This window comes from Sturnira hondurensis, unplaced genomic scaffold (assembly GCF_014824575.4).
Source record: "Sturnira hondurensis isolate 20B ecotype Veracruz unplaced genomic scaffold, ASM1482457v3 Scaffold0021143, whole genome shotgun sequence".
Classification (NCBI taxonomy): Eukaryota; Metazoa; Chordata; class Mammalia; order Chiroptera; family Phyllostomidae; genus Sturnira; species Sturnira hondurensis.
In genome coordinates this window covers 7,603,116-7,618,432 of record NW_028093774.1, presented here as the reverse complement: position 1 = coordinate 7,618,432, position 15,317 = coordinate 7,603,116, and the positions used below count along the sequence as shown (strand labels likewise).

The 15,317-nt window shown below is 43.5% G+C and overlaps 1 protein-coding gene across 3 annotated transcripts in view; it reads left to right on the top strand.

The window, feature by feature from the left end:
- CPSF2 (cleavage and polyadenylation specific factor 2) overlaps window positions 1-15,317 on the top strand; it is a 31,176-nt gene that overhangs the window by 2,361 nt on the left and 13,498 nt on the right. For all 3 annotated transcript variants that reach the window (XM_037031152.1, XM_037031153.1, XM_037031154.1), the window contains exons 3-10: window positions 1,858-1,919; window positions 7,480-7,657; window positions 8,738-8,897; window positions 8,975-9,080; window positions 10,283-10,412; window positions 11,088-11,203; window positions 12,421-12,608; window positions 13,230-13,520. In XM_037031152.1, coding sequence (XP_036887047.1) covers window positions 7,509-7,657; window positions 8,738-8,897; window positions 8,975-9,080; window positions 10,283-10,412; window positions 11,088-11,203; window positions 12,421-12,608; window positions 13,230-13,520 — 1,140 coding nt within the window. In that variant the 5' untranslated portion in view covers window positions 1,858-1,919; window positions 7,480-7,508. The remainder of the gene's footprint in view (window positions 1-1,857; window positions 1,920-7,479; window positions 7,658-8,737; window positions 8,898-8,974; window positions 9,081-10,282; window positions 10,413-11,087; window positions 11,204-12,420; window positions 12,609-13,229; window positions 13,521-15,317) is intronic.

The window sequence follows — 15,317 nt, the reverse complement described above, 5'->3', positions numbered from 1 at the left end:
TTATTTTGCATCTGCACTCAGTACTTTCTGTGAGTATCCTGATTACCAGTGGTTTTTTAAAAAATATTTTATTTATTTGGGTGGGGGGTGGAAAGGGGAGGGAGGCGGGGAGCATGGGGCGGGGGGCGGGCAGGGTTGGGAATATAAGACAGAAACCTGTACGTGAACAAGAATTAAATAAAAATTATATTAAAAATAAAAATTAAAAAAAATATTTTATTTATTTATCTTTAGAGAGGAAGAGAAACATCAATGTATGGTTGCTTCTCGTGCATCCTCTGCTGGGAACTGGCCCCTGCCAGGAACTGGCCTGCAACCCAGGCATGTGCCCTGACTGGGAATCGAACCTCGATCCTCTAGTTCACAGGCCCGCACTCAATCCACTGAGCTACACCAGCCAGGGCTCAGTGTTTTTAATTCTGCATCTGATGGATTGGCTATCTCCTCACTTAGTTCTTTTACTAGAGGGCTTTTCTTTTAAGATTTTATTTATTTATTTTTAGAAAGGGGAAGGGAGGGAGAGAGGGAAACATCAGTGTGTGGTTGCCTCTAGAGGGGGCAACCTGCTGGGGACCTGACCTGCCACCGAGGGATGTGTCCTGACTAGGAATCAACGGGCAACACTTTGGTTCACAGTCCTGCCTGCACTCAGTCCACTGAGCCACACCAGCCAGGGCTTTTTCCGGAGTTTTTTTCTGTTCTTTCATTGGACCCAAATGACATTGTCTCAGTCCATTTGTTATGTTGTAAGGGGCAGAGCCTTAGGTATTCGCCAGGTTGGGACAACCACCTGGCTTTGTGGAGCTGTCTGTGGGGGAGGAGTCCAAGAGGAAACAGTGTCACTTGCTCAGCTTTCTGTTACTTTTCAGTCACTTCTCCTGCTGCCCACAAGCAAGTTGGGCCCTTCTGGTGCTGATTCCCAGGAGGGTGGGTTTGTGTATGTTCTAGGACCCTGTGGGTGTCTCCAACAAACTCCTCTGAGGCTGGGAGTTTCTCCTGCTGCTGCTGCAACCCCCACAGATTTTTACAGCCAGAGGTTTTGAGGCTTTATTTCCCTGCTCTGGAACCTTCGATATTGTGGTCTCACTCCCCAGTTCTTCCTCCTGGTTTATTTGCATGTGAATGTGGGGACGCCCCTCCTCGCCTACCATCCTTGGCCTTGCCCACCCTGGTCCTCCAGCCCACTGCCTTGCCTCATGGGTCCTCTCTTCCCCTCCTGTGGGTCTGGATGAATGTTTCTTCTTTAACTCCTTGGTTGTCGGACTTCCATACAGTTGGATTTTCTGGCAGTTGTGGTTGTTTTTTGTTTTTAAATTGTTGTCCTTCTTTTGGTTGTGCAAGGAAGCAAAGTATGTCTGTTTATGTCTCCATCTTGGCGGGAAGTTGGTAAACTGCATATTTCAACCCCTGATTATTACTTTGGTGTATTATTACTTTTGTCTTTTATTATAATATCTTTTTATCTTACTCCTGTTTATTTTATGTAAGTGTAAGCTTTCTAAAATCATGACAAGTTTCTTTAAAAGATATCATGTAGTATACTATCTTTTGCTACTCACAGTGGTAAAGACATAGAAATTAAACAACATAATTAAAACTGAAGTAAATCATTATGCCACATTCATGAGACTCTTTATCTTTTTAAAAATTTTTTATTTATTGATTTGAGAGAGAGAGAGGAAGAGGGAGAGAGAAACGTTTGCTTTATTGTTCTACTTATTTATATATTCATCGGTGGATCCTTGCATGTGCCCTGACTGGGAGGTCAACCTGCAACCATAGTGTATGGGGACAATAATCTAACCAATTGAGCTACCTGGCCAGGACTCATGAGGCTCTTGTTTCTTTATTTTTTAGGTTTGTAAAGAACTCTTCCTTTGAAGTCATCGTGTTTCATCGTGTACACGGCTGAGATATCAGTAAGTAATGAATGTCTAATAAATAGCTTTATTATATTCTGAGCAGTTGTAATAAAAATACTTTTTATGTGTTGAAATCCGGGTCTGTCTGCAAGAATATTTTATCATGAATTCATTCCATTCTATCTGCAAGGTAGTTGGTGTTTTCACTTCATGATGTAAATAAAGCGGAAGGTAAGATAGGGTTGAGAAGAACAGAGTTTCTCTTAGGCCATTAAATACAATTGTGGTGTGTATGTTCTGTGCTGTTTCATTGGCTCCCACCCCTGGCAACTCCGTGGGTGAGTGATGTGCACCAGTCCTGACCTCGGCAGCCCTGCTCACTCCAGTAGACCTGCCCGTGGCTTCCTTTGTGGAGTCAGTCCACCTCTTATTTGGTCTTCTTCTTTTCCTGCGGCTTTCTGTTTTTTCCAACATTATTGCCATTTCCAAAGAGCCTCACCTTCTCACAATGAGTGCGAAGTAGAACAGCTTTAGTTTTGTCATTTTTTGCCTCTCGTGATGTTTCAGGCTTAATTTGTTCTAGGACCTACGTGTTCATCTTCTGGCCATTCAGGGTTTTGGTCGAGTTCTGTTCCAGCACCGTTGTTTCAGATGAGTCATTTGTTTCCTATCAGCCCTCTTCGCTGTCCAGCTTTCCCATCTGTGCGCAGTAGTGAGGAATGCCAGGTCTGTGGGTAATCTTAGCCTTGGTCTCTAACAACATGCCTTTGCTCTTGGTGATTTTTCTTAATTCGTCCATTGCTGCTCTTCCAAGTCTCAGCCTCCTTGATTTCTTAACTGCAGTCTCTATTTGAATTGATGACTAAACTGAGATAAGCACAACATTTAACCATTTTAATGCCTTCATTGTCTGTGTTCAAGTTCTGTATTTCTTCTTTAGTCATGGTATTTGTCTTCTTGATGTTCAGATACAGTCCTGCTTTGGTGCTTTCTTTTCTCACTTTTGTCAGAAGTTCCAAATCATGGCTGCTTTCTGCTGGTAAGATGGTGTCATCTTCATATCTTAAGTTATTGGTATTTCTTCCACCAGGAGGGAAACTCACCCCTCCTTCTGAGTCTAGCCCAGTTTTTCACATGGCATGTTTCGTGTATAGATTAAACAAATGGGGAGAGAGAATGCACCCTGGCTAAGTACCTTTGCTGAGAGGAAACCTTTCTGTTTCTCCATGTTTTGTTCTCACTGTGGCATCCTGTCTGTAACACAGGTTATGCCTTAGGACAATCAAGTGGACAATCAAAAAACCCTTTTTAAAAAAATTTTAATTTATTGATTTGAGAAACATCAATTTATTGTTCCACTATTCATGCCTTCATTGGTTGGTTCTTGCACGTGCCCTGACAGGGTATCAAGCCTGCAACCTCGATGTATTGAGACGCCACCCGAAGCAACTGAGCTACCCAGCCAGGGCCGAGGCACACCCATTGCTTCCAGAGTGACTCCTAGCTTTTCGTGGTGCACACAGTCAGAGTCTTTCCTGTGTCCGTGAGACGTAGGCCAGCCTTCCGAAAGTCTTTGGGCACTTCTGTGTGTATCTAACGAATGCTTACAGTTAGATCCCAGTGCCTCTTCCTTTTCCGAATCCAGCGGGAGCATCCAGCGTGCCTGGTCCCTGCGAGGCAGAAGACCTCCATTGTTTCACGTTGCGCGTCGTGTTACTTGTGTGGGAAATTAGCGCGGTGGTCCCACAGCGATCGCTCTCCTTGGCATCTCCTTGCTGGAAGGTTTGGGTGTATGTTGAACATTTCGTATTTGTTGACAAGTTCCTGTTAGGATTTTAACAGATTCGGTCTTTTGGGGTTGAGTTAAATCTGTTGGTGTCCCATCTACCCCTGGTGATTTATTTCCTTCCAGTACTTTCAGGGAAGTTTTCACTGTAGCTTCTAGAATTACATGCTCTTCCTCAGAGGAATCTTCTTCGGGGCACCCGTCGTCCTTTCGTCTCTTCTGTGTAGATTTTCAGTGTCCTGTGTCCACCTTCCCTTTGCTCCTGGTCAGACACTGTGCTTCCTTGTTGGTCATTCCACACTCCTAATCTAGGTTTAAATTTCCTTTTTATTTCTTGTTTCTCTCGGTAGAGATTTCTTCTTTTTCCTTTTTTGCTTTTCTCTTCTAGCTTTTCCATTAACTCCTATAATTCTCTTTATATCTTTGCGGTAGTCTTTGAAAAACTGTTCAGAATTCTAACTAGATTTTGTCTGTCGCCTTTTCATTTTGCCTCTTGCCTGTCTAACTATTTTTTAGTGTTTCTTCTGTTATCTATCTCAATTTTTCTTTCCTTTTTACTTCTTCCTCTGTCTTTTCCCATTCTCTAATTTTCTAGTTTTAGTCCATAGGTCTTCTGGTTCTCAGTCAATGAAATTAAACAGTTTTTTGTGTGGACTTCTAATCCACAGGGTGTTAATTACATTTTATTTTGGTGCTTTGAGTCTTTTGTGCTCTTCAGCTTTACTCTAATGTTTGATATTAAGAGTTCGTGGTCAGAACCACAATCTGCTTCTGGTCTTATTTTGGCAGAGAGAATACAATGTCTCCATCTCCTGTCTTTAATTACATCATCTATTGATTTCCATATTGGCCATTTGGCCATGTCCCTGCATACAAGTATCGGTTGTTAGAAGCATGGGTTTGTGGTGGACCAGCTGGTGGCTTCACAGAAATCCGCGAACCAGTCTCCTACTCGGTTTCTGACCTTTAGTCCCAATACTCCCACAACATTTGATTCTGTCTTATTTCCTACTTTTATGTTTTAATCACCTGTAATTATTAATGTGTCTTGTTTTGATGTGTGATGAGTTTCCTCTTGGCTGCTTGCCTAAAAGCTTTCAATTTCATCTTCAGCCTCTGTAGTTGGAGCATAGACTTGAATAACGGTCGTGTTAACAGGTGTTCCTAGAAGTCTGACAGGTGCTGTTCGGTCAGAAACTGCATTGGAGGCCCTCACTGCCTGTGCTGCATCTTGCCTCCGGGTTAAAGCCACTCTGTCTCTCCTGCGTTTGTTGTTTCCAGAGTAGAACGCCAGTAGTTGCCCCTTTCCGGCGCGTTATTTGCTGACACCAAGTACTGCAGTGTTCAGAATGTTCCGTTTCTTTACAATTTCTAGTTGACCTTGGTTCACGCGTCTTAGGCTCCATGCTCCAGGTACATGTGCCACGCAGCATGGTACTTGCCTTTGTGCTCATCAGCTGCTGGAAGTCCTTTCGGCCTCAGTCTGGCTGCCTCATTAGCAACAGTGCTGTTTGTACTTGTTCTCTGCTTTTGCTCCGAAACGACCTGGGAGTCTCATCTTTGAGCACGGTCTCATCGCGGGGCTTTTTAGGTAGAATGATAGATACAAGGAGAGGAAAGAAGTGCAGCGGTAGTTCCCCATTGGCTTCCGCTATGCAGCGTGCGGGTCCTACTACGTGGTGTCAGGCCCGCGGCATCGCAGCCACCGAAGGCCTGCGAGATACAGAGCCCCTGCAGGAACTGTTGGGGTTCGAGAAGCCTTTTGGCCAGGAGAATCTCTTAGCTCCCTTCCAAAGTTGTATTTATGCACATTCTTTATCAAGCAGGACACTTCAAGCAGAAGTGTCTTTGTATTTCTCATACCTTACAAATAGGAACAGGCTAAGTCAGTATATTTTTAACTTGTTTCAACAACTATTAATTGAAAATCCACTGTGATTAAGTCACGTGCTACTATAGGAAGGATAGGAAAATAGATCAAGCCTAGCCCGGCACTGGAGACATCTCCCAAGCAAGAGGAAATGGAACTGTTAATGGTGCGGTAAGGGCGTGAGGCTCTTTGATACTGGCTGTGCTTCACGCACCCAGGAGGCATTTGTTGACTGCTCCCGTACGTTGGGCGTGGTGGGGGCATGGGACTGTGCCTCTCGTGGGGTCCATGTTCTAGTGTCAGGATGGGGAGAAGGGATGGACCAAGTGAGGGAATTGAGAAACAACGAGTTGACAGTAGAGAGCACCAAGTCAGATCTCTGATAAGCAGGAGAAGAGAACTTTCGAAGAAGAGGTCCAAGTACCAGGCGAATATAATCGTTGTTCCAGAGGTGTGCTGGGAGGGAGGGGGCGGGGGCCCACCAGGACGTATGCGCATCGGTGATAGTGAACGAGGGGGTCTCTTGAGTTTTGGCTCTGGCCCAGGAGACCCAGGTGGCAGGTGTGGTGGGATTAACTCCTGACAGCCTGTTATGACAGGTGGGCGGTCAGTGTATCCTGGGTTGTCAATATGACCGTGGGCAGATAGATGGTGACATGTTTTCAGGTATGCAGTGACCTCTCCCACCTGCATGGGTAGCCAGGAAAGGCTGATTTATTTGAAGGCACTAAGATCTGGATGTTTCTATAGAGTTGTGTTTTCTTTTCTTTTCTTTTTTAAAAATTATTTATTTATTTTTATTTTTTATTTTTATTTTTATTTATTTTTTTTTTTTTAAGATTTTATTTATTTATCTCAGAGGGAAAGGGAAGGAGAGAGAGAGAGAGAGAGAAATATCAATGTATGGTTGCCTCTCGCACATCCCCTGCCAGGAACTGGGAACTGGCCTGCAACCCAGGCATGTGCCCTGACTGGGAATCGAACTGCGATCTTGTGGTTCGCAGGCCCGCGCTCAATCCACCGAGCTACTCCAGCCAGGGCTATTTTTTATTATTTTTTAAAGACACATTTTTATTTTTTTTAAGATTTTATTTATTTATTTTTAGAGGGGAAGGGAAGGAGAGAGGGAGAGAAATATCAATGTATGGTTGCCTCTTGTGGGTCCCCTGCTGGGAACTGGCCTGCAACCCAGGCATGTGCCCTGACTGGGAATCGAACCACGATCGTGTGGTTCGCAGGCCCGTGCTCAATCCACTGAGCTACACCAGCCAAGGCTTATTTATTTATTTTTAGAGAGAGGGGAAAGGAGGGAGAAAGAGAGGGAGAGAAACGTTAATATGCAGAAGAAACACTGATTGTTGCTTTTCCCATGCCGCAGCTGGGGATGTGGCCTGCAACCTAGGCATGTGCCCTGACTGGGAATTGAACCGACAATCTTTCAGTCCACAGGTTGGCATTCAATCCACTGAGTCACATGAGCCAGGGCGAGCTCTGTTTTCTTAAGGAATATTTTTACATCTGTTTAATAGCCCACAATTCTAGTTTTACAGTAGCAGTGTTCATGGTATATCTTCTTGAGTATATGTAGTAGGCATCCCAACAAACATTCTAACATCCTTTGCATGTATATATGAATATTCATGTGTTGTAGACTGGGATACATGGTGAAGAAGGGTTAATTAGCTTGCCCAGAACCACATGGGAGTAGATTTAAATCTGAGTCTGTCTGATTCCAAAGTTCACTACATGTCAACAAATCACACTGGGAAGCCACTGAGGGACTCGTAGAAACAGGAGTGTGTAATATGTTTGTCCTTTTAAATTCAGCAATGGTGGAAATAGGTCTTTAAAATGTTTGCTTTCCATGGTTATGGAATTTCTTCCCACTTAGAAATTAGTTTGTCACTATGTATGTCAAACTGTACTTTTGTACTTAATTATATTTCTGTTTCTTTTGGAAGAACCTTTGGACTGTTGTTACTGGACCAAAATGACGTCTATTATCAAATTAACGACCCTGTCTGGGGTTCAAGAGGAGTCTGCTCTTTGCTACCTTCTCCAAGTCGATGAGTTTCGCTTCTTGCTGGACTGCGGCTGGGACGAGCACTTCTCTCTGGACATTATCGATTCACTGAGGAAGTAAGTTTTACGTGTAGTGTTTCTAAACGATTAGTTAACCAGCTCTTCTTTTCTGCACTGTATTGCTGTTTTCACATCGCACAGTGTTTCTTTTTTTCTATAATTTAATTTGTAGTAAAAGAGTTAGTTTTCTTTATGCCCAAGGGCCAAAGAGTGACTATTTCACTTGTAAAGTTTTATTAACTTACAAACTGTGTTATTTGTATTCAGAATAATCTTAAATTAATTGTTACTTAGCTAATGGATCTCAGTAGAAGTTATTGCACCGAATTTTAGAAAAGAGCAAAGTTAAGTTTTTAAGAGCGGAAACACTTTCCAGGTGAAAGTTCTGCAGTCGGACCACATTAACTTATTTCTTCATCTTTTGATGCTGGACTCTGAGAATCGGTGCTCAGAATAATGACCGCGAGATACAGAGCGATGCTAACCCATGAGAGAAAAATTCAGTTATGTCTGCAGTATTGCACTAATTATGGAAGGAAAGAGGACTTAAACATTTAAAAAATGTAGAGCTTGTAGCAAAATTTTTTTCTTTTGTCAATGAGAACATGCTTCATTGATTAATTGAAGTTTTACTATAATGAATATGCCTGTCAGTTACCATGATAAAAAGCTGGGCCAAAATCCATAATAAATATATGTCCATTTAAACATCTTCTCCTGACCAGGAATTGAATGGGTAACCCTTTGGTTCACAGGCCGGCACTCAATCCACGGAGCCACACTGGCCAGGGCTACATATCTTCTTAATTTCTGAAACTCCAATCTGAGTTCTTGAACTTAGATTAATAGTATATGAGATAGCCATTTGAAATCAGCTTACAGTGGTGTCTACTGTGTCTTTGACTTTTCTTTTTTAAATGTGTCTAGACACTGTATACTTATGAGTGACTTGTACAATAATTTTGACGGAGGTAGTAGTAATTGAAATTTGTGGGCATCATACTTTCAGTTCTTTGACTCCAGCATAGTCTTCAGGTCAGAACACTTAGAGGAATCAGAACTGGTGAAAGAATTTTGACTATCCCGCCTTCACCCTTAAAAAACACTTTTGCCGAGGCTGTTCTCTGTGTCCCCCAGGCACGTGCACCAGATTGATGCGGTGCTGCTGTCCCACCCCGACCCGCTGCACCTCGGGGCGCTCCCGTACGCCGTCGGCAAGCTGGGCCTGAACTGCGCCATCTACGCAACCATCCCCGTTTACAAAATGGGGCAGATGTTCATGTATGATCTTTACCAGGTAACTTCAGCAGTTAAAAAAATGCTTAGCCCTTCTGCCCTGATCATTTCTAACCTTTGTTTGTGTTACTCTTTCAGTCTCGACACAACACAGAAGACTTCACGCTCTTCACGCTGGACGACGTGGACGCAGCCTTTGATAAAATCCAGCAGTTGAAGTTCTCTCAGATTGTGAACTTGAAAGGTAAAAAGTATTTCTAGTAATAAATAATTGGATTAATGGGGTTTAACATGCTGAAAAGTACAGGGGAAATTTGTAATAAAAATTGTAGGCATTATGGTCCAAGGAATAGAAAATTAGCATTTAAAAAAATGTTTTGTTTCTTTATTTTTAGAGAGAGGGGAAGGGAAGGAGAAAGAGGGAGAGAAACATCAATGTGTGGATGCCTCTCACATGGCCCCCACTGGGGACCTGGCCCGCAACCCAGGCATGTGCCCTGACTGGGAATCAAACCTTTGGTCCACAGGCCCACACTCAATTCACTGAGCTACACCAGCCAGGGCAAAATTAGCATTTTTTAATAAGAACTCTGAACCTCCCCCAGGTCATCTAGATGGAAAAATATTCCAGATGAAATGCTAACAAAATGTGGACAACTCAGGTCTTTTCACTTTTAACTCAGGAGAGACATCTGTTGTCTGCTCTGTACAAGGCACAGAGGTGCCGTGTCCAGACCCGCCTTCCTGGAGCTCCCGGGTAGGTCGGGGGCGGGGGCATGAAGTTGCTCAGGTGACTGAATGTTGTGACTGAAGGAAACAAAGTCTGACAGCGGCAAGGAGGATAAATAACTGAATTCTAGAATTGGGCACCAAAAAGTTCACTCTTTCATTAGGTCAGGAAGTCACATATTAAGTGCATCTGTGTCATCCACAGAGAATGTAGTAGAGACTCTCGGGTGTGAACCCTAGCGTTGAGAAAACCGTACAGCAGTGCGATGGGAAGGTCTGGCCGGGAAGTAACGGGCTCAGCAGTTGTGCGTGCCCTGAATTTTTTTATAGGATGATTCTTCACGGTAATGAGATTGGAATGGTCAGTTAGAGGTTAGCAGAAATGGGAACACCTGATAATTGTGTGTATAGCGTAACTCTTCCAATGTATTAGTTCATAGTAATTAATATACTAATAAGATTGTGAGCCCAGTCTCTAGCCTTTCGTCCATAGGCACAAAATGTCTGCAAGAACGCTTAATAAAGGGACAACAGCATTGGCCTCCATGAGGGAATGGAGTAGTTAGGGCAGCAGATGGGACTTGCATTTCACTCTGCGCCTTTTTACTTTTGAGTTTTGTATCGTTGTTTGCATTATGTATGAAAAAGTAGTTTACATGTAAATAGCCTTTAGGGATTAAGAGGAATCTGAGCATCACCATTGTCTTGCTGATACAGGTAAAGGACACGGCCTGTCCATCACACCTCTGCCCGCTGGTCACATGATAGGTGGAACAATATGGAAAATAGTCAAAGATGGCGAAGAAGAAATTGTGTATGCGGTTGACTTCAACCACAAGAGGGAGATGTGGGTACATCTAGAAAACAGCTGATAGAAATGCAATTGGTATTATTTTGTGCATTGGAGGGAAAATTAGAAACAAAGTGTTTTTTTAACCAGAAATCTAAAGCAACTTAAAAGTACCAACTAGTGAATATTTTCAGAATGAATGAATGAATTGCATTGTAGGAGATGCAATTAATTGCATTGTAAGAGATGAAAGAGATAAAAGATATATTTGAAATGTACATGTTAGTATCTACTCTGTAAAACAGATTTTTCCCTGGAGATTTGCAAAGGAGATTAATTTTTGTATATCAAACTGTACTTTATATGTTCTTGACCTGTTAGTTAAAGGAACTTTGTGAATTTTTTTGTCAGAGTCAGTAATAATTACCATCTAATATAATCATATGTAAAGTCAGACTCCCTTTAAAAGGGTGTACAAGAGTTTAATTTTAAATACTTCATTTTGTAATCAGAGCATATTATGTCAGTTACATCTGAATGATGGTACTCTGGAAGGTCTTGGTTTTCCTTTTTCTGAATTTACCAGATATTCTTACCAGTGAGCATGTATATATACTTTTGTAGTTAGAAGAGGAAAAAACCTTATAAAAGAAGTTGCTTAATTTTAGGTGAGATAAACTATTGTTTATTTGAAGTGATATAAAATATTTCTCTTCTTCAAATTTGCTATAGCCACTTAAATGGATGTTCCCTGGAAATGCTGAGCAGACCGTCCCTGCTTATCACAGACTCATTTAATGCTACGTATGTGCAGCCCAGGAGGAAACAGAGAGATGAGCAGCTGCTGAGTATGTACTCCGTGGGTCTTTTATAGAGCGTGGTGGAACTGCTGCTTTCTCTGCGCTGGTTAACGCTTCTCTTGTCTAAGGAATTGGCTGACTAGTATTTTTTGGAAAAGTACTGCTTCACCATATTGATATTTTGTACAGAAAGAAACTTCTGCTGGTTTGAATTTCATGGGATAGGTATAAAGATCGGCTTCTCCCTGCTCTTCGGCACAGAGCTAGCTCGCCCTGCCATTCACTGGTGTAGGTCGGGGGAATGCCGAATGGGAAGGTCTCGAATGGGAAGGTCTCGTACTCGTATAAATTCATTAGGAAAACACACTCTAAAAGAAGGACGAATGAAGGAGGTAAGTGAAGGTGCAGACAGTTGGCTGATTTTGGTGGCGGGCGTTTTACGTGCTAATCCAGTTGTCTCGGCTCTAGTTGATGGCCTGTGGGCCATCCCTGGTGGCTTCTGCTTTGTCTCCAGTTGCTTCGCTTTGTAGTCCCTTTTTATAAGCTCCGTGGGATTTCAACAGGGAAGGTTCGATTCCACTTTTAAACATGTTTGAAGCCACTGCTTTTGTCTATCTCCTTTCAAAAGAAGAACATGTATACTATGTTACACTAACTTTAAGGTTTGCAATTCTTGTTTTTGCTAGAGTTTGTTTTTACTAAATATTTTCAAGCAGACTTCTAACTAGAGCAAGTGAATCTATTTAAATCTGTAAAAATACTTTTGTTTGAAGAGAGAATATCGTTTATTTTGCAGACATACATATGATACAAAACATGTATGTGTTAATATGAAGAACACGTGTGTGTATGAATTGGGAAATTGTTTGTAACAACAGCATTCATTGTGGTGGACAGGCAGTACTGGAGTGACCCGGAAACCCCAGGGTGGTTGCACTTGACCTACACATTCAGTTTTCCCAGTGTGCTGTAAAAATATCTTTGTGTGTACTGTGGGTGTTTGGGTTTAGAAACCAGAGATTTATAATTTTTCAGTGAAAAAAACTGAGAGACAAAGGCATTGTTTTTCATTCCAAGAAGGATATATTCATAGAATAGAAAGTATTTGCAGTGGCCTGAATGAAATTCTTTTATTTTGTACCTGGCCTAGTGATGGTCTATTTATAAATTATAGTTTTTATGGTAAAAACATTTGAGATAAAGTTATCTTTAATTTGGTGGCCAAGTGCTGTGTTGTATAAGGACTTCACTCTCTCGTTTTCTAGCAAACGTCCTGGAAACACTGCGCGGCGACGGCAACGTGCTGATCGCAGTGGACACTGCGGGCAGAGTGCTGGAGCTCGCCCAGCTCCTTGACCAGATCTGGAGAACCAAAGACGCGGGCCTGGGCGTCTACTCGCTGGCACTCCTCAATAACGTCAGCTACAACGTGGTGGAGTTTTCCAAGTCCCAGGTTTGCTGCTTTGCACTGTCAGTTGTGATGACGCTCGCTGTGGAGACTGGGCCTGTGGAGAACAGTGTAGATTTTGTTTTTCTGTCGGAGAGGTTGATGATGGCGACAATAGTAAAAGCTAAAAATTAACCCCTTCCTGCTCTTCCTGCTTTACTTGTGTGATTTCATCCAGTTCTAGACTCTGTGCAGTTGGTTCTGGGTTCTCCCCATTTCACAGGTTGAGCAAGTTGCCACTCCTCTAATGCTGAGCATCACAAGCTGTATTATGGGGACAAAAATTGAACCACCCTCATATTCTATAAACTTGAAGCTCTTTATCCTTGAAATAGCGATGTCCGGGTTAAGATACTCGTTTAGAACTTCCACATAACCTTCTCAATAGATTTAAAGTAATTCATAAGTGAAATGTGACGCAAAATTGGATGTTTAGGGATGCACACTGGGGCCGCAGGATCTAATGGGGAACGGAAGCAGAAAATAATTGTCTAAAAAGCTTAAATTTGAGCAGCCGGTGGGGAGCCGGGCAGGACTTGAGGTGGACCTTGAACTCCTTGACTGTTGAATGCACCAAAGTCATCCCAGAGCCGTTGCTCACTGTTGCCGTCTCTCCTCCCGTGGTAGGTAGAGTGGATGAGCGACAAGTTGATGAGGTGTTTTGAAGACAAAAGAAATAATCCGTTTCAGTTTCGCCATCTCTCTCTGTGTCACGGGCTTTCTGACTTGGCTCGGGTCCCCAGCCCTAAAGTGGTGCTCGCCAGCCAGCCCGACCTGGAGTGTGGATTTTCAAGAGATCTCTTCATTCAGTGGTGCGAGGACCCTAAAAACTCAATCATTCTGACGTACAGAACTACTCCTGGGACCTTAGCACGTTTCTTAATTGACAATCCTTCTGAAAAAGTTACAGAAATAGAGGTAAGTGCTTGTATGTGAATTTCATTTTAACACTGTTTTGAATACATTACCCATGATGCGTAAAAATCAGTGACCAAAAACAAAGCCCAAAATTGTTTCAGGATTTTTGTCAGGATAACAGTAGACAGCCTTGAATAGCACAAATTTCAGAGCTTCTCCATTGGAAACTCTTGTTCTGGAACCCTTCCATGCTGCCCTCTGGGACCACACCCACACAGTACACTTATATACTGTGTTCTCAGTTTCTTTCAAAACGCTGCTCTCATCCTCTCCATAATTGGAATCGGGCTCGTTCCAGACAATACTCATTTTCCTGTAGCCCTTTCAAGTAGATGCTCTTCTCTTCTGTCTCATGTTCCATGTGCTTTGGGTGGGGTAGAGATTCTCGTTCTGTGTTGTGACTTCGAAGCCATTTCTCTCCCCTTGGTAGTTCGTGTGTCAGGCCCGATGATGTGCAAACCCCTCCCTGTTCCTGACATTTACTGGTCGCTTGGTCATTCTCTGTCATTCATTGGTGACTTTGGACTCTGGTTGCTAGCCTTCCTCTCCACTCGTACCCAGGACTTCATCCTAGAGGCCTTTAGCACTCCTGTCTCCCCAGTTCCTTGGCTCCCCCAGGTCCTTGGCCTCTTGTTTCTTAGTGACCTTTGCCTCCACCCCACCTCTGCCACCGTCCCACCATCATGCCGTCTACTCCATGGGCACGCCCTGAATCAGCCTCCTTATGACTGAACAGCCTCCACACCTCCACTCCCGCAGGCCTTGCACTCTGGTCTCAGAGATGGCTTTCTCTGTTACTGCTGTGCCCTCGGTTCCCTTGAACCCCGCCACTTTCACTCTCCGACATCCCTCAGGCTTTGAGCCAGGGGCCATCATTATTTTGCAAACACCTTTGCATCTCACCCTTCTTTCTGCTGTTGTACTCACCTGGGCCAGCCTCGACTCCCGTTAAACCATTCCTTTAGTTTGTGCCTGTACCCAAGCAACGCTAATGTCAGCTGGAGCTACACACTCCTGTGTGGACAGGTTTTCCTTCGCACGCGGGACCTCGCGTCTCAGAGGGGCACCCACCACTGGCACTCGGCATTTTGTGGGCCATTCCTTTGTGCTCTCTCGGATAAGACAACTCCATACCTTCTTTCTTCTCAAAAGCCCTGCACCTGCATCTCGGCCCTCACCCGTACGCAGCCCATGACCTTGTTTCACACCTTCCCGAGAAGCAGAAGTCAGATAGGAGTTCCCCTTTCTTCCCGCCGCAGGGTGGCCTCGCCCGTCCTGCATCTGCGCTCACCGCCTTGCCTCTTGTTACAGGAGTGAGGCGGTTCGTCAGATGGGCGTTATGCCTAGAGACAATTTCACTAATGACCAACCCATCAAATGTACCAGTTTTCCGAAACTAGTGTCCCCACCTTCAAGTCTGCAGCAGGTGATGGTGAATAGGTGAATAGCGGCCGGGGCTTTACAGGTTTTTAGGTGGCCGCTTTTCATTTCGCCCTCATAGAAGCTGTTTAAAGGAACGTTTAGTTTGTTAGAATCTGAGGAGGGAGGGTATCTTACTAACTCCACTTAAGGAAAGCATAATAACAGTAACGAAAATCTGATACATGCTCACTGGAAGGGCAGAGTCGCTGAGGAAAGATCCCAAGCGAGCAGCACACCAGAGTGCTGGCTCTTGGGTTATGTGATAGCTTAGAAATACAAAATTACGAGAACTCAGAAACACATGAAACAGTTTCGTCAGATATGAAATGCAGTATTAGAAAATATTACCAGAAATTCGATGAAGGTAGACACACC